Source organism: Staurois parvus, unplaced genomic scaffold (genome assembly GCF_062004578.1).
Source record: "Staurois parvus isolate SC_StPar_1 unplaced genomic scaffold, SC_StPar_1.0 ptg000034l, whole genome shotgun sequence".
Lineage (NCBI taxonomy): Eukaryota > Metazoa > Chordata > Amphibia > Anura > Ranidae > Staurois > Staurois parvus.
This window is the reverse complement of record NW_028317830.1, coordinates 712774-733119: the sequence shown is the minus strand read 5'-3', so window position 1 is coordinate 733119 and position 20346 is coordinate 712774. Positions and strand designations below refer to the sequence as shown.

At 44.2% G+C, this 20346-nt stretch overlaps 1 protein-coding gene across 1 annotated transcript; it reads right to left on the bottom strand.

Moving 5' to 3' along the window:
• Positions 1-6528: 6528 nt before the first annotated feature.
• On the bottom strand, positions 6529-7410 carry LOC149470649 (taste receptor type 2 member 9-like). The gene has a single exon (XM_089661192.1). The coding sequence runs from the start codon at positions 7408-7410 to the stop codon at positions 6529-6531; it is 882 nt and encodes a 293-aa protein (XP_089517318.1).
• Positions 7411-20346: the final 12936 nt, after the last annotated feature.

The window sequence follows — 20346 nt, the reverse complement described above, 5'->3', positions numbered from 1 at the left end:
ATCTTTGCTGAGGCTTACCTTTATTGTGCAAAGGTTAGTAGAGGATATTTTATTGAACCCATAAGACCAATGGTAATCCTCAGGGGCAGTGCTAGAAATCACAGGGCCCCACAGAAAAAATGTCAATGGGTTCAACCTCCACCAATGCGTGACTCTCCTTGTGGCCCCAACTTGTAAACAGAGGTTGGCAGAAACTTCCACTACCCACATCGTATGATGATCTCATCCATCAGAGACACAGAAGAAGTGAGTATTGGAAGATTTCCTGTGTGTACAAGTGACAGCGCCAATCAGATACGTTGTGCCGGCTCCTGTGTGTACAAGTGACAGCGCCAATCAGATACGTTGTGCCGGCTCCTGTGTGTACAAGTGACAGCGCCAATCAGATACGTTGTGCCAGCTCCTGTGTGTACAAGTGACAGCGCCAATCAGATACGTTGTGCCGGCTCCTGTGTGTACAAGTGACAGCGCCAATCAGATACGTTGTGCCGGCTCCTGTGTGTACAAGTGACAGCGCCAATCAGATAAGCTGTGCCGGCTCCTGTGTGTACAAGTGACAGCGCCAATCAGATACGTTGTGCCGGCTCCTGTGTGTACAAGTGACATCGCCAATCAGATACGTTGTGCCGGCTCCTGTGTGTACAAGTGACAGCGCCAATCAGATACGTTGTGCCGGCTCCTGTGTGTACAAGTGACAGCGCCAATCAGATAAGCTGTGCCGGCTCCTGTGTGTACAAGTGACAGCGCCAATCAGATACGTTGTGCCGGCTCCTGTGTGTACAAGTGACAGCGCTAATCAGATAAGCTGTGCCGGCTCCTGTGTGTACAAGTGACAGCGCCAATCAGATACGTTGTGCCGGCTCCTGTGTGTACAAGTGACAGCGCTAATCAGATAAGCTGTGCCGGCTCCTGTGTGTACAAGTGACAGCGCTAATCAGATAAGCTCTGCCGGCTCCTGTGTGTACAAGTGACAGCGCCAATCAGATACGTTGTGTCAGCTCCTGTGTGTACAAGTGACAGCGCCAATCAGATACGTTGTGCCGGCTCCTGTGTTTACAAGTGACAGCACCAATCAGATAAGCTGTGCCGGCTCCTGTGTGTACAAGTGACAGCACCAATCAGATAAGCTGTGCCGGCTCCTGTGTGTACAAGTGACAGCGCCAATCAGATAAGCTGTGCCGGCTCCTGTGTGTACAAGTGACAGCACCAATCAGATAAGCTGTGCCGGCTCCTGTGTGTACAAGTGACAGCACCAATCAGATAAGCTGTGCCGGCTCCTGTGTGTACAAGTGACAGCACCAATCAGATAAGTTATTGGCCTGACACAAACAGAGACCCTAACTAACTATAGGCCTGTCTCAGTCTCAAGTTGCCAACACTGAAATGAGGTGCGTGCACGATCTTACCGACCCGGGTCTGCTTTTCATCCGCTGGTGACTCTGAACAGAACAAATGTCTCTCCAACAAGCATGCAGTCTCCCCATATATGTTGCTTAGTTCCTCTGCTCTCATCAGCCTTCCTGGCAGCAATCTCATCAGCATTCCTGGCAACAATCTCATCAGCTTCCTGGCAGCAATCTCATCAGCTTCACTTAGCTGCAACTCTGGTTACGGAGGGACACTTTCACACCTGGATGTCATCAGATTCTCAGCTCACAGGGCCCCTTATTCACCATGCTCCAAAACATGGCTTCTCTCTCTCCTTCCTGTTCTCTCCAACTCTGTGTGCAAAAAACCCCACCTCTTCATGAATATATCTATGCCAGGGGTCTGCAACCTTTAAGACATAAAGAGCCACTTGGACCCGTTTCCGAAGGGAAAAAAAAGACTGGGAGCCGCAAAACCATTGCAACATTTATAACAAATCCGACACTGCATATATTGCAAAAAGCGCTCTGGTCATGAAGCAACTGAGCCAAATCTCGCCAAAACCACGATTGAAATTTATTTTGACAGCCACATTTTTAAAACTGAAAATACATCCCCCATATAGTAATTCATCCCCCATAGTAATTCATCCCCCATATAGTAATTCATCCCCCATAGTAATTCATCCCCCATATAGTAATTCATCCCCCATATAGTAATTCATCCCCCATATAGTAATTCATCCCCCACATAGTAATTCATCCCCCACATAGTAATTCATCCCCCACATAGTAATTCATCCCCCACATAGTAATTCTTCCCATATAGTAATTCATCCCCCATATAGTAATTCATCCCCCATATAGTAATTCTTCCCCCATAGTAATTCATCCCCCATATAGTAATTCATCCCCCATAGTAATTCATCCCCCATATTGTCTCAATTCACTTACCTTTGCTCCGCGCGTTCCTCTCGCTGTGTTCCCGCGCCGTTCTGGTCTTCAGGGCGGACTGAGAGAGGAGTTCGTCACTCTGCCCCGCCTACATCCTGGCTGCCCCACCTACATCCTGACAGCCAATGTTCCACGCTCCGCGGGCCGGATTTTTGAGGAGGGAGGGGAGCGGGCGCCCGGCACACAGAAGAGCCGCATGTGGCTCGCGATCTGCGGCTTGCCGACCACCTGGTGGGCAGTGTGCTCCGGAGCCGCAGCAAAGATGAAAAAGAGCCGCATGCGGCTCTGGAGCCGCGGGTTGCCGACACCCGATCTATGCAGTCTGAGGCTGTGTTAGAAAAACAGTGACATCTTGTGGCTAAACCGCAGAATGTCAGTCAAAACATGAATTTACTTCCACACAAACAGTGTTCAAACAATGAGAGCTGTTTCCCCATTTCACATATGTACAAGTGACAGCACCAATCAGAAAAGCTGTGCCGGCTCATGTGTGTGTCCAAGTGACAGCACCAATCAGATAAGTTGTGCCAGCTCATGTGTTCATAAACAATGTTACTTTGTATCTCTCTATCTCCCGTCTGATTGATGTTTATTTATTATTTATTTACTACAGGTACTTATATAGCGCCATCACTTTATGCAGCGCTTTTACATATATATTGTACATTCACATCAGTCCCTAACCCTCAAGGGGTGTACAATCTAAGGTTATAAACAATGTTACTTTGTATCTCTCTATCTCCCGTCTGATCGATGTTTATAAACAATGTTACTTTGTATCTCTCTATCTCCTGTCTGATGTTTGTAAACAATGTTACTTTGTATCTCTCTATCTCCCGTCTGCTCGATGTTTATAAACAATGTTACTTTGTATCTCTTTATCTCCTGTCTGATGTTTGTAAACAATGTTACTTTGTATCTCTCTATCTCACGTCTGCTCGATGTTTATAAACATTGTTACTTTGTATCTCTTGTCTGCTCAATGTATATAAACATTGTTACTTTGTATCTCTCTATCCCCTGTCTGATCGATGTTTATAAACAATGTTACTTTGTATCTCTCTATCCCCTGTCTGCTCAATGTATATAAACAATGTTACTTTGTATCTCTCTATCTCCCGTCTGATCGATGTTTATAAACAATGTTACTTTGTATCTCTCTATCTCCCGTCTGATCGATGTTTATAAACATGTTACTTTGTATCTCTCTATCTCCCACCTGATCAATGTTTATAAACAATGTTACTTTGTATCTCTCTATCTCCTGTCTGATTGATGTTTATAAACATTGTTACTTTGTATCTCTTGTCTGATCAATAATTATAAACATTGTTACTTTGTATCTCTCTATCCCCTGTCTGATCAATGTATATAAACAATGTTACTTTGTATCTCTCTATCTCTCGTCTGATCGATGTTTATAAACAATGTTACCTTGTATCTCTCTATCTCCCGCCTGATCAATGTTTATAAACAATGTTTCTTTGTATCTCTCTATCTCCCGCCTGATCAATGTTTATAAACAATGTTACTTTGTATCTCTCTATCTCCTGTCTGATCGATGTTTATAAACAATGTTTCTTTTTATCTCTCTATCTCCCGCCTGATCAATGTTTATAAACAATGTTACTTTGTATCTCTCTATCTCCCGTCTGATCGATGTTTATAAACAATGTTTCTTTGTATCTCTCTATCCCCCGTCTGATCGATGTTTATAAACAATGTTACTTTGTATCCCTCTATCCCCCGTCTGATCGATGTTTATAAACAATGTTACTTTGTATCTCTCTATCCCCTGTCTGATCGATGTCTTTTTTACAGATGAAGGAATAATGGTGCTTACATATTTTAAATTCATTTTTAAAATCTCAAAATTCTAAAACATTACAATGAGCATTTTTTTAAAAAAAAGAAACCATAACATTGAATAACATACATGTTTAATAGTTCTTGTTATTATAAAGCACTTACATATAAAGAGTAATAACACGCAATGAGGAGTTCAGAGATTTCCACCAGTGAAAGCTTCACCCAGCCACCATTAGACATCAAGAAAAGACAACACAAACAGCCCCTCCCCCACATCATAAATAATGATAATAATAACAAAAACATCTACATACTAGATCCCAAAACATCCCCAAAATATGACCCAACACCCCAATAATAAAACAGAAGTAAAGTTGTAGAAATGAGGGGAGTTCTGGAAATCTTTTCTTCTTCAGTCCATTTTCCTTGAAACAGAGGAGCTTGGGGAGAATCTGGTTTACCAAAAAATCGATTTCATGATCTCCAGACAATAAAATCCGGGGAGATGGATCCACCAATCTTCATATTTCTCATTTATCTTTGGACAATCCAAATGTGAGTCAGTCCAGAAAATCACAATCATCGGGTTAGTCAATAAAACAAAAATGTCATTCAGGTACGTCGTATAATAAACCTAACAAAAATGAACTGAATGGACTCCCATAATAACCCACAAACTCCCTCTGCCTGGGCAGGAGACACAATGATCGATGGTGAAATGTTCAAACTACTTAAAAGGAGATTGGCCGGGCTGGGAGGTTTGCAATCAGTCAATGTTTGCCACAACCCCAATCACTTCTGAATATTGGGGTCCAAGGGAGGTCCTCTTCACTGAGGGACAGGGGGATTATGGGGTGACATATCGGAATCTTGTATCTAATGATGTATTGTATTTTACTCTCAGCTCCTGCTCTAGAAAGTGAGTAAAATATTTCCTTCTCATGTCATTCTTCTAATATAGGTGTTCTTTTATGAAACAGAGATCAGTGGGGATCCTGAGGATCGTTGCTGATCTCTGATCATTAGTGGTTTAGGAAACAGAGATGATCAGTGGACAACATGTTCTCCACTGATCATCTCAGCCAGTATATGAAGGAGCGATGTCAGCCCTTCACTGGCGATCTGTGTTCTCCCTCCATATTCTCCAGCCCAGAGGTGGAGAATCGGGGGGACCGCAAATGAAGCAGAGGTCATTTATCGTCCATGTAAACTGTGTGTTTGACTGATCTCTGACTGTGATCTCACAAGATTACGGTAACAGTAGCCATTTTCCAGCATTCAAAGCATTTGTAGATCGCTTCTCTCCTCATTTGGAGAAGTCATCTACACCGCTTCATGAACAGGCATTCAGAGGAGAACTGTCTCCTCTGAGAATGCCAGAGAACCGAGCAGCGGTCATTTACAGCTGCATGATAAAAGGACACCATAGTGAATATAGAAGGAGATAACATGCCACTGTCAACCACATGCAGTCCTCCTGAAGATCTAGAAAACATCCTGACTGGTGATGGGAGAACCTGTTGGACAGGAGACCTGTGTTCTTCAAGGAAATATGGACAGAGGGAGCTGATAAGGGCTTACATCTATCATACTTTGCACCCAAATGGGGCAGTGGTGGATGGGACAATCACATTCAATTGCTTATTAGTTGTTTAACTGGCTGTTTCTTTCCATGCAAGGGCGGACTGACCAGTTGGAAACTCGGGCATTGCCCGAGGGCCTGGGGTCAGTAGGGGGCCCCATGAGATGCCCCTGGTACCTTTTTCATAGGCTTTTTTGAGTTTGGGCAAGGACACAGGGGCCCCATGATCCCCTATTGCCCGGGGGCCCCATGAGTTGTCAGTCCGCCCCTGCTTCCATGTATCTAATATATGTAAGGGGGCTTGTAAGTGGCCAATGGTTGGAGCCAACTGGTACAAGTCCCTGCGCCGTTCCCTCTTGCTGGAAAAACAACCCTCCTGCTTAAAGCCTTAAGGGGGAAGGGTGCTTGTGCTCTCCAAGAGAACTTGGTCAGAGGGCAACTGATAAGGGGTCCTCCTCTCTATTACTATGCACCCACATAGGGCAATGGGGGATGGGGTTATCACATTCAACTGCCTATATAGTAGTATCTAATGTATGTCAGTCAAACCTATGAATATCAAGGTGTTTAAATATAATAGTCAACATCACCATTTTGAATTTTCTTGTGATTGAAATGATCTATTCTGGCTTTTTCACAAATTGCTAAAACTGTCCATGGCAATCTCTTTCCCCATTTTTTTTAAGTAAGGTTAAAGTATTCTGATATCTAACAGTGAAAAGAGTGAAGAGTGAAGAGTGAGACTTAGGCTGAGGCTCTTTCCAAATGGAAAATGACAATCATAAAGGAAATAAATCAAATAGACATAAAATGTATCTAGGTAGTTGATCTGTTTCTTAACTTGGGGTTCCCCTGGATTGAGATGACAGCTAGAGCAGAAGGGTAGCTTGTAGCAATGATGAAAATAAATATTCTCACAATCATTCCTAAGTATGAGGAGAACATGATCATGCTAAAGACAGCCAGATACAGAGCCAAGCAAAGGCAGACCTGAAGGATCATGGTCCTGACTGCTCGGAGGTGACCCTCTAGTTGTGGAGATGAGCTGAACTGAGATGAGTTCTGATGGATCTGTTGGACATGACACAGGACAGACCTCACACTGAGCCCAATGCAGATGAAGCTCAGAAGAAATGGGAGAAGAGAACCAAAAAACATACTGAGGGGAACATATTGGAAATCTATTTCAATGGAATGACGATTTACAGATGGATCATTGGTCATGTTATGGTAATGAAAATGTAAGGTCCAAGGAAGTGGAAGAGTTATGAAGATTGATCCCACAAAGGAGATTATGAGTATCTGTGTAATAGAAGAGGATAATCTTCTCTTTAACTGAAGGAAAATACGATGGGAACACTGGACCAGTTTCAGGCAGTAATAGATGGACAGCCAAGCCGTGTTCCAGATGCTCTCGTACGTCAGAAAGATATAAAAAGCAAATGCCAGTAGATTTTGTCTTTTGTCATGTGCTGAGAGAGACCCAAAAAAGAATATCAGATTATCAATGGTGGAAGAGCATTGGTAGGTGATCCCAGTGAGAGCTGACAAGAGGGCAATTTTGTCAGACACATTGAAGCCTTTTTTCTTCCTCCATTCCCGAATGTACACAATGACTATGTAGGAATTCAGAGTCAGACCGGACACCACATTAAGGAAAATGGTGACAAGTCTAATTATATCTGAGACCGACCACATTGTTGCCGTGTTTGTTGTCCGAGAGGTTCAGCTGTCAGGCTGTGCAGATCAGTGTCAATGGATGAAATTATTGATTGACTGGATGAAATAAATGATTACGCTGATATAGTGCAGAGGGATGAAAAGAGAGACATGCAAATCCCCATAATTGATTTCTGTTTGTATAGTAAGATAAAAAGGAATATGAGACCTTAGAAACATTTTACAGAACCGTCTGAAAACCTGAATATCATTTTCCTTCTTCCTTCACTGGATTTTTTTAATATTTTTATTTTTAATTTAATTTACTTTGAACATTCTCCAGATATGTCAGTTTTATGAAAAGAATGTGGCCTAGGTTTTGTAATCCCCGCTAATGAACTCATAGTGGTAAAGAAATGATAATCACCCATCAAAGAACCTCCCAAGTGGTTCCATTTTGGAATGACAAGAGAAATTTGTCAACAACCTCCAGGTACAAGACTGTATTATGGGTCATTACAGAATCATTGTTCTTGTGGTGACCCTCAAAGTGTTGGGGTGACCTAAGATGCATTGTGCCAGAACCTCCAGATGTGTCTCAGACTGATATCACATTGAATGAGAGAGATGTGAAAGACATGAAGATTGGGAGACAATAGCCAGTCAGAGCATGGAAGAGAAAGTCCCTATGGTTCTGTCCAATAATATCTTTGCTACTTGATGCTGTGGTTGTCCCATTTGAGGAAATGGTACATATTTTTTCCAGATAAGTTGTATAGTAATATGAAACAATTCCAGAGAAGACAATGTGTGTGATGGAAAAGGCTTTGTTTTTCCTTCATCTGATGATGTAAATTTGGACAATATTGCCAGTCCCTGTCAAAAGCATGTCAACAAAGATAAAATATAGAAAATGAAGGTTCTTCATTCTGGGAGCCTCTCCACATTGCTTTAGAGGCTGCTCCCAAGATGGTTTGTTCCTCCACATTTAGTGGGAATGCCCAAAAGTCTGCAGATTTTGGATTTATGTCTACAATTTTTTATTTTCGTTGACAGGCACAAACCTTAAAAAAGACCCTCAACAGGCTTTAATGTACCATCTTATTTCGGAGGCTCCATGGCGCTTGAGAAGGCTGATCTCTTTTGTACTTTTAGCAGCTTGAATAGCTATAGCCAGGTCGTGGAAATCCTCCACAATATCGTTTGACCTGATTAAGGCCAATCTTTCCTGGATAACGGTCAATGAGAACTTTTCAACTTTCCTTAGTGACAAAATGCCCCAGTCTGGGAACCCTGGATCACCTACCTTGCAGGGAATACCTAGAGTCCAAAGGCACCTCTGGAATCCTGTCACTGAGCTTTACCATGGCACAGAATACTCTACCTACTCTTTTTCTCTCTTTCTTTCAACTCTTTCCTTCCTGAATGTGAAGTTCGGTAACTATTAGGGAGATGCTTGGATGAATCAAGGACATGCTATGGTCAGGGTGGGTTAGATGTCAAAGTTTCTTCACAGGTCTTATACCATGTTGAATGTCATTATTGGCCAATTCAGATTGATAAAGATCTTTTTTTTTTCGACTGTTTGTAACTGTTTGGAATGTATTCTCTGAAATCTTCCAAATAAAATTATTGGAAAAGAAAATGAAGGTTCTTCTATGTGACAAACAATGGAGAAAATAACATTCATATTGTGTTGTCATTGTCAGGAAGATCATATGTATGGTCCTGTCTGCACATATGCACATTCGTAGGGATCCTGTCTTGAAGATCATGTAAGCAGCCAATGCCCAAAGATATGCACGTGTGCATAATATGGTTCATGCACCTGTACACGTGTAGCACCCTGCTCTAGGCTGGATACATTTAGCTTTTTGGCTTTGCTGTTCTCAACTGACAGCAATTTATTCTTTAAGTGTGGTCAGGTCTCCCTAAACTTGGTGGTTGATTACTCCTGCCTAGCTCTGTAAGAAGCTTCCAGAAATAGAGGAGGATCAATCTTTGGGCTGCAAATCTTTGTCTGACCTCAGCCTATCCCTGAGAGGGGACACCAGAAGGTATGGCTGGGGGGAAGATAAATGTTTGGAAGGGCCTGTTTAGAACTCCATTCTCCTGGGGCCTTTGCCCGTAGGAGACAGCCTGTTCTACTGACAAGCTGTTGCTGTCAGGCCTCAGCACGTGCTTGGCTTAGGGCCTTGAAGGAACTTGGTAGAACTCAGTTCCACTACTTCTGGCTCTCATCGTCAGCTCCCTGTTCACCACTGTCACTTGTAAACACAGAAGCTCAGCTTCTGTGCCTACAGAGGCAGTTTCCCTCTCCTAGTGGCTCCACAGGTCCCTCCCATCCCTACACTTACAGCATGGACAAGGGAGATGTAGGTGCTGGTACAGTGTGGCCATGGGCTGGAGGGGATGTTGTGTGGAAGGCTGCACCCTCTATGTTCACCATCTGTTCCCAGGTTCATGGGTGCCAGTGCTCACAGATGATCTTGCTGCAAATAAGAAAAGTAGAGCTGCCTGCAATGCAGGGAGTTTTTTCAAAGATAAAATGCATGGAAGCATGTGGGGGAGGGGGAAGATGAGGGCAGAGAAGGAGGGTGTGCGGAGTTGGGGGATGGGAGGATTGATGAGGTCAGAGCTGAGGAGCGGTGAAAATGGGATGTGGATTGACGATGCAGAGGTAAGGACCTATGCAATAAAGCTGAACCCTACACTCCGTATGTGGTGTACCTCTGAACCCTGCACCCTGTACATAGCACATCCCTGTGTAAGCCGTGTACCGGGGGGGGGGGGGGCTCCCCAGGATACAGTGAAGTCACGAACGAGGAAAGCAACCCCAACACCAGCTTTTGCCACAACAGAATTTTACTTAGATGTGGCAAATAAACACAACCCCAAATGCTGGAAACATACAATAAATTTACATACACCCAGCCCAAAGGCTGAGACCCTTGTGCTGCACAGCACGGCGCCATCTGATGGATGAAGGTAGAAAGTGTAGTAATTTACCTACTGGGGGGCACAACTAAGCTGCCACACCTTACCTGTTATTACCCTACAGAGCAGGAATCAGTGTATGGGGGTACGGTATGGGCTAGCCTGCGGTGCAGCACAACAGCTTACAATCTTACACAAATCTACAGTATTCCCCCTCCCATAACTGGTCCTGTAGCACGTGCCTGAGTATTCCTTCTGAGCAAAACGCCAGTCTGGGGTGAGTTTGTAGGATTTTATCAGCTCTCCAATGTGAAATGTCACTTTAAGTTGTGGAGTCCTTCCAATGATCAGTAACAACACTTGTGGCCTGACACAAGCAGAGACCCTAACTAACTAACTATAGGCCTGGACTCAGTCTCTAGGCGCCAACACTGAAATGAGGTGCGTGCACGATCTTACTGACCCGGGTCTGCTTTGCATCCGCTAGTGACTCTGACTCTGAACAGAACAAATGTCTCTCCAACAAGCATGCGGTATCACAGTATATACTGCTTAGTTCCTCTGCTCTCATCAGCCTTCCTGGCAGCAATCTTCCTTTCTCTGAACAGGATCAGGGTCTTGGACACAATCAGCTTCACTTAGCTGCAGCTCTGGTTACTGAGGGACGCTTTCACACCTGGATGTCATCAGATTCTCAGCTCACAGGGCCCCTTATTCACCATGCTCCAAAACATGGCTTCTCTCCTTCCTGTTCTCTCCAACTCTGTGTGAAAAACCCCACCTCTTCATGAATATACAAATATCTATGCAGTCTGATGCTGTGTTAGAAAAACAGTGACATCTTGTGGCTAAAGCGCAGAATGTCAGTCAAAACATTAATTTACTTCCACACAAACAGTGTTCAAACAATGAGAGCTGTTTCCCCATCTCACACAGGCATGCAGCAAGACCATACATATAAGTAGCAGCTGAGTCAGAATGTAGGGCAAGCAGGCCCTTGAAAACGGTGTGGAGCAGAATCAGAGGCAGAAGCTAAGTCACAGAGCAAGCTGAGATCAGTATCCATTGTGCAATGCAATACCAAATCAGAAAACGCATCAAAGTTGGAGTAAAGCCACAAAGTCACAAGGTGGTACAGAGCAGGATCCTAAAATCAGGTCACTCTATTACACCCTACAGATGTGCCTCTTCATGTGCATGTTTAATCTGTTGATGTGGGTGGTACCAGGGGCGGACTGACCATTTGGAAACTTGGGCACCGCCCGAGGGTCCGGGGTCAGTAGGAGGCCCTATGAGATACCCCTGGTACCTTTTTCATAGGTTTTTTTTAGTTTGGCCAAGGATACAGGGGCCCCATGATCCCCTATTGCCCAGGGGCCCCATCAGTCCGCCCCTGAGTGGTACACATATGTACAGACTCTCGGTGTGTGGGCCTTAACACTATATATGCGTATCAGAATGTAAACAGAACAGTGCTGACGGCGCACACCCTGCACGCTCCTGGCACAGTTACCGGTGGCTAGCGGAAAGTTCCCAATCTCTACTTGCAATCAGGAGCTTTCTGATCATGTGACCACTGTCACAGCCAATTACAGCGATCACACGTTCAGAAACCCTGCCCTACCTCCTGGCATCTGAAACCCCTAAAGAGCCAGGAGGCACCGGTGCCAAGGGGTTAAGGTATCCCACAAGCATGTTATTATACAGGAGTTGTGTATTCCTAATATTGCCCTTTAAGCCCCCCCCCAGGGCAGTGCCCAGACACCCATGGCCTTTGTTTTACAAAATCTTACAAATTGGCCTTCAGAAAAGCTACAAAAAAATACAAGATTACAGGTACAAAAAATGTCCATCCAATGATTGAGCTTCTCTATAGTCCATAAATGTGCCTCTCTAGACTTCTCCTCAAAGGTAACAATAGCAATGTAACATCCGGGGGCAGCTGCAGCTCACACCTCCTCCACCGGGTGGCAGAAACACTATATGTGCAAAGGAAAAAAAAAAGAGAGCGCATGCTCCTGGTGCAGTCAGTTCTTTACAGCAAACCTTCAATCTGTTTGTCATGTTGGCTGCATGCAAAGGTCCCGATCCCTACTTGCAGTCGGGAGCTTTCTGATCATGGGACTGCCATGACAGCCAATCACGGCGGTCACATGACCCTAAACCCCACCCTACCTCCCAGCATCACAAACCCCTTACAGGACTGGGAGGAGCCAAGGGGTGAATAGAATTGGAAGGAAACATTGCATTTTTCTATGCTTTGTTTCATATGTCTGCTCTCCAGCCTATGTCATTCTCCTAGGACAGGGGTAGGCAACCTGCGTCTCTCTACCTGTTGTGGAACTACATTTCCCATGACGCATTGCAACATTACAAAACTGACAGTTACAGCTATGACTTGCAGAGGCATGATGGGAATTGTAGTCCTGCAACAGTTGGAGAACCACAGGTTGCCTACCCCTGTCCTAGGTGAATGGTGTAGGATTGTCTAGTTCCCTTCATATCTGGAATATTTTCATTTTGCATGACATTTACCTGCAAGGGGAGAGCTGAGAAGATGGCTGGAGGAGGGCTGGAAGGTGGAGAGGAAGCTATAGACCCTTATGTGTACGCACAGTTCTGTGTTGGAAATGTGAATGCGCAAGGTCCCTGCTTCCATACTGCGAATGCGCACCCCACACTGCCAAGGTAGCATGGCCGTGGTGGCATTACAGGGTGAGTGCAGTTCCAGGCTACGTTTTTCAATGGAAAAGGGCAGATTTTGATAAGTGAAGTGGATCCATCAAATGACCCACTTTGCACATGCTGCTCTGAAATGTATAAAGTATAACTAAAATTCCTCTTTAATTATAAAAATGTAATATATCAGTACACTCACATTTCCACCAACATCAAGCAGACACCATGAGTGAATCCCCCTGTTTGTTCCTCTCTAGCGTCCACACCGGCCTCAGATACCCCACATTGGCTGGTGCTGTGGATGGTTGAGGTGATGAAACACCAAAAGATATAAATAACCAGAGCAGGGACAACGCGTTTCAGGGGTGTGGCCCCTTTTTCAAGTCTCAAATCCCAAAGACTTCAATAGAGTTTGAGAGCTCTGTTCAGGGTTTTGGGGGGAAAGGTTGGCAAACATCCCGTGAACAGAAATGTTCTCATCTCGCTCATCACCAGTTTTAATGAGCAGCAAAATAAAGAAGAGAGAATCTAAATAAAACATAATTTCCTTGATGAGATGGGAGACGTTCCATATTCCATACGTAATCCACATCGTCTCATGTTCATGATGATGAGCTGAACTGGTTACATCTAAAATTGTTTTCTTTTTGTTTTCTAAGCAACCAGATACCGTGATATTGATTAATAGTTGGGTATCCACAGCTTGTACTCTTCTCATTATGGAAATGAAGGGCATTCTATTGTACATATTGTACTTTACATGTCCTTCCTCTCCTCATACAAATGATCAGAACCTGGAAGTTGCGATGGAAATCCCATGTGATCCTATTTATGGTGGAGATTATTGTGACTCTTCCAGCTCACAGAGTTCTCCTCATTTTATTGCGGAGTTTTCCTTAGCAAAAAATACATTCAGAGCAGAGAATTACATTCCAAATGTGTGATGGTTCAGGCCAAATTTTGGCTGTTCAGGGGTTTGGACAGACAACTGAACTTTTTGCCCATGGGTCCCCCTGCTCAGTGGGAGCAGAAAATCATATATAGAAGTGGTTGTAATACCGATTCTGTAAAAGCTTTCCGCTGTCTTTGGTTCCTGAGGAAGCCATGGGTGCTTGCACTTAGGAACCATTGATATCAGGGCACATTGTCTTGCATGGCTGGGATTCCACAGCTTCGTAAGCACAGTGGTGGGAATAGCCATGAGGTCACTATCTAAATATGGCTGTCTGGACCTGGACCACCTGCTGGTGGCACTGTGGTTCCTGGAGTGGAAGGTTGTAGTTCTGGTGTGCACCAACAGGTGTCTCCAGTCAGTCAGCATTAGGTGGAGACTGACTGCTGGGATCTGCTGGGTGCTGGGAGACAACAACTGGTGGCTACCAAAACTATAGCCTTCTGCACTGGGAACCACAGTGCCATCAACAGGTGATTCAGGTCCCTACAATGGCAGCTGGCCATGTTCGATTATTGATGTCACCACCATCCCCACCTCTTTCCTTATATAGCTGATAACAGCGGAAGATTGTAGTTCCAGCGTCCACCAGCAGGTGTCTTTCAGCCGCCAGCATCAGGTGGAGACTGATTATTAGGACGTGCTGGCTGCTGGGAAACACCCGCTGGTGGACACCGGGACTACAGCCTTCCGCTCTGGGCACCACAGCGCTACCAGCAGGTGATCAAGGTCCATACAATGGCCACTGGCCATATTAGGTTAATGATGTCACCACCATCTCCACCTCTTTCCATATATAGCTGACAACAGTTCAAGGGGCTGCCATTCAGCTAAGAGTACCATCGGGATCGATCGTGTGACCCCCAGTGTCCATTTTTTTACTTTTTGGCCATCGTGCTTGATGGTGGATTTACAATCGTGGACTTTTGGGGGATTTTTATTTCTTTAACAAAGACTTGTCAAATGTCTGAATGTCTTTATTTCTAGGTTACAATTATTTTTCTTTGTATATGAATAGAAGTGCTAGGTAACCCATACTTATTCATGAAGGGGGAAGCTGGTATCTGGGGGTCCCCATATTATTAAAGAGGTTTCCAGATTCTGATAAGACTCCACCAGCAGACCCCCACAAACACCTGCCAGGGTTGTGGGAAAGAGGCTTTTCTCATCAACAACTTGGGGGCAATGAACCCCCACAGTTGAGGGCATGCGGCCTGGAATGGTTCAGGGGGAACGGGGACATGCTCATCCACCCCTTTCCTGGCCAGCCTGGCTGCATGGTTAAGGGTCTGGTATGGATTTTTAGAGGACCCCTGGAACTGCAACCTTCAGATAACGTTGGGGGAACCTTGTATAACGTTAGAGGACCCCTGGAACTGGAACCTTCAGATAACGTCGGGGGAACCTTGGATAACGTTAGAGGACCCCTGGAACTGGAACCTTCAGATAACGTCGGGGGAACCTTGGATAACGTTAGAGGACCCCTGGAACTGGAACCTTCAGATAACGTCGGGGGAACCTTGGATAACGTTAGAGGACCCCTGGAACTGGAACCTTCAGATAACGTCGGGGGAACCTTGGATAATGTTAGAGGACCCCTGGAACTGGAACCTTCAGATAACGTCGGGGAACCTTGGATAATGTTAGAGGACCCCTGGAACTGGAACCTTGGATAACGTCGGGGGAACCTTGGATAACGTTAGAGGACCCCTGGAACTGGAACCTTCAGATAACGTCGGGGGAACCTTGGATAACGTTAGAGGACCCCTGGAACTGGAACCTTGGATAACGTCGGGGGAACCTTGGATAACGTTAGAGGACCCCTGGAACTGGAACCTTGGATAACGTCGGGGGAACCTTGGATAACATTAGAGGACCCCTGGAACTGGAACCTTCAGACAACGTCGGGGGAACCTTGGATAATGTTAGAGGACCCCTGGAACTGGAACCTTGGATAACGTCGGGGGAACCTTGGATAACGTTAGAGGACCCCTGGAACTGGAACCTTCAGATAACGTCGGGGGAACCTTGGATAACGTTAGAGGACCCCTGGAACTGGAACCTTCAGATAACGTCGGGGGAACCTTGGATAACGTTAGAGGACCCCTGGAACTGGAACCTTCAGATAACGTCGGGGGAACCTTGGATAATGTTAGAGGACCCCTGGAACTTGAACCTTGGATAACGTCGGGGGAACCTTGGATAACGTTAGAGGACCCCTGGAACTGGAACCTTCAGATAACGTCGGGGGAACCTTGGATAACGTTAGAGGACCCCTGGAACTGGAACCTTCAGATAACGTCGGGGGAACCTTGGATAATGTTAGAGGACCCCTGGAACTGGAACCTTGGATAACGTCGGGGGAACCTTGGATAACGTTAGAGGACCCCTGGAACTGGAACCTTCAGATAACGTCGGGGGAACCTTGGATAACGTTAGAGGACCCCTGGAACTGGAACCTTCAGATAACGTCGGGGGAACCTTGGATAATGTTAGAGGACCCCTGGAACTGGAACCTTGGATAACGTCGGGGGAACCTTGGATAACGTTAGAGGACCCCTGGAACTGGAACCTTCAGATAACGTCGGGGGAACCTTGGATAATGTTAGAGGACCCCTGCAACTGGAACCTTGGATAACGTCGGGGGAACCTTGGATAACGTTAGAGGACCCCTGGAACTGGAACCTTCAGATAACATCAGGGGAACCTTGGATAACGTTAGAGGACCCCTGGAACTGGAACCTTGGATAACGTCGGGGGAACCTTGGATAACGTTAGAGGACCCCTGGAACTGGAACCTTCAGATAACGTCAGGGGAACCTTGGATAACGTTAGAGGATCCCTGGAACTGGAACCTTCAGATAACGTCAGGGGAACCTTGGATAACGTTAGAGGACCCCTGGAACTGGAACCTTGGATAACGTTGAGGGAAACTTGGATAACGTTAGAGGACCCCTGGAACTGGAACCTTCAGATAACGTTGGGGGTTGGTTTTGTATTGATGACAGGAGTGTACTAATAACCTCACTGTGGGGCATCTGAGTGGTAGGTAGGCAGCTTCTGTGCACCGGGGGGATTACCACAGTCACCCTGATTTGTGGAGGAAATATTTGGATCTGGAATGGCCACAAAGAAATCTCCCAAACTGAAGTTTATTCCAAATGTAAATTTACACCAAATGTTTCCTAGCCCTACAATGGGCGCAAACCACCAATTATATACACACTGGATATTTCTATTTTCTACATATATTGGTATTTCTGTGAGGAGAATGTATTTGGGGTTGACTTTTTGGTGGAGGGTCATGGTAATGGCTATATGAAACATAAAGCTAAAGTATAACCGCCAAATGAAGAACCAATTTACTCTGAAATCCATTCAATGAAGGGGAAATGATCAGCATTGCGCCTTAGATGGCAGTTCACATTGTAGTTACTGTAGTGTAAATGACATTGTGTAATAAAAAGTACGACGGAAGCTTTCATATACAGGGATAAAAGTAGGAGTGATGGGAATACAACCTCTTCATGACCGCCCACCCACCCACAAGGTTGTCAGGAATCCAGATATGACCAGAGATGTGTGGACTGACACAGGGAATATCAGGCTTCAGGAGTGATGTGGATAATAGAATTTATTGTGAGATACACCAATATACAAACACACCGTGCAAACAAAACCCAAATGACCAAAACCTTCACCCAATATATTCATGTGCAGCAATACAAGCGTAGTCATGGGAATGAACCTGCTTCCTTACCAACCATTGACATCCCCCCATCCCCCATCATGTCACTGAACCTGTTTCCGTACCAACCATTGACACCACATGGCCTTTCCACCTACATGGCCAGCGATCCCTCAGAGCTGCAGAATAGAGTTACATTACTACCTAAATATGGTCACATGGCTACGTTTGGGAAATTATGTTTCCACAATCCTTGCCCCCCCCTCCCCCCTCTTTATACAGCTGATGACAAAAAATCAGGGAGCTGTCATTTGGCTATGCGTTCCATTGGGGACAAGAAGTAAGCTGGTGTCAGGCATTATGATTAACAATGAGGAACTTTTTGGGAGATTTTTGTTTTCTTAAATAAGGTCTTGACAAACATTTAGGTCTTTTTCTGTGAATAAGTGGGGGTACTATGTACTATGTTCCCCTACTCTTTCACATGAGGAGAGGGATGGTATCTTATTATTAAAGGTTCTTCCAGATCCTAATAAAGCCCCAACCTACAGAACCCCACAGCCACTGGCCAGGGTTATGGGAAAGAAGTCCCTGTCCTCATCAAGAAGACACCCCCACTATGTTGTGGGTATGTGGCCGGGTATGGATCAAGGGGGTCTGGTATGGATTATTAGGGGGCATAACACTTTTTTGCTTTTTTTTTGTATGAAGTAGCCCTTAAAATCCATACCAGACCCAAAAGGTCTGGTATGCATTTTTATGGGGGGGTGCTCTACACATTTTTATTTCTTTCTTGCTGAAGGTGGTGCTACAGCATAATGACATTTACATAGAAAAACAATCACATTGCTGGCAAATAAAACTTAGTGGTCTGCTATGTATTTTGTGGGATCTTTGGGGTCTGTATGACATTTAAAAAAAAAAAAGCTGACAGGAGGGGATGTCATTTGCCGGCAATTTGAAACTCTTTATTTGCAAATGCTTTCAGCTTCAATTAAATTTTTAATTTTTTTTTGCATTGGTACATGTCCCTCAGGGCAGAGCCCCCCCCCCCCCCCCCCCAAACACACACACCCCTGCTACTTATTTGACAGCCCATTGACTATTAGCCTAGTTTTAATTTGGGATTTAGCTCTTATTGATTTTAATGAGGCTCAGGTTTGGCATTTGAACTCTTTGAAGTTTGCCGAACACCCACCCAACACAACCCAGGGTAGTTTTGGCTAAACTTTGCTTTGTCTAAAAGGATATTTTCAAATATTATCTATCACATCTATTCTTAACCATTTCCATACCGGGCAATTTTACCCTTTCCTGCCCAGGCCATTTTTCAGGTTTCAGCGCTCTCACACTTTGAATGACAATTGCGCGGTCATACAACACTGTACCCAAACTAAAATTTTATCATTTTCTTCACACAACTAGAGCTTTCTTTTGGTGGTATTTAATCACCGCTGGGGTTTTTATTTTTTGCTAAATTAACAAAAAAAGACCAAAAATTTTGAAAACAAAACACATTTTTCTTTGTTTCTGTTATAAAAGTTTACAAATAAATAATTGTTCTTCATAAATTTAGGCCGAGATGTATTCTGCTCCATGTCTTTGGTGAAAATAACCCAAATTAGGATGTAATATTTAGTGTGTAGGAAAGTTATAAAGTTCACAAACTATGGGATAGATCTGAATATTGATCAATCCTGAAGTACTGACGGCCGATCTAATTTCTTGAGGTCCAAGAATGTCAGAACAGTACAGATATCCCCAAATGTCAGGACAGTACAGATATCCCCCAAATGTCAGAACAGTACAGATATCCCCCAAATGTCAGGACAGTACAGATATCCCCCAAATGTCAAGACAGTACAGATATCCCCCAAATGTCAGGACGGGACAGATATCCCCCAAATGTCAGGACAGTACAGATATCCCCCAAATGTCAGGACGGTACAGATATCCCCCAAATGTCAGGACGGTACAGATATCCCCCAAATGTCAGAATAGTACAGATATCCCCAAATGACCCCTTTTTGCAGAGTAGACAGTCCGACGTACTTCATAAGAGGCATGGCGAGTTTTTTGAAGTTGTATTTTTTTGTCATAATTTTTCGGAAAATGAAAAAATTAAAAAAAATATATTCACTATTTTTTTTTTTACATACTGTCACCAGTGCAGTACAGCGTCATCATATAACTGGCATGGCGGTGAACAGGGACACTGACTGGTGACAGTATGAAAAAAAAATATATTTTTTTTTTTTTAATTTTTTTTAATTTTTTTATTATATTTAATTTTTTATTACATTTTTTTTTATTTTTTTTAAGATTTTTTTTTCATATTTTACTATGACCAAAATAGTACAATGTTACCATAGTAACATTGTACTACTTTGGGGAAGTGATCAGTATTTTTTTTTTTTACACAATTTGCTTATAGCAAAGAATTACTTTGCTATAAACAAGCATTTACCTGAATGACATCGATTCATTCAGCTTTTTTTTTTTTTTTTTTTGTGCTTAGCTGTGATTTGGTCACAGCTAATCACATGACATGTGCATGTGATTAGCTGTGGCCATTCACAGCTAGGCACTAGTATACAATGGATGGCATCATGAATGAAGCCATCCATTGTATACAACTGTCATGTGACCTGCTGTGATTGGTCACAGCAGGTCACATGGTACCGGCAACGGGAGCCGGTACTCGGATCTGTCATCGGCC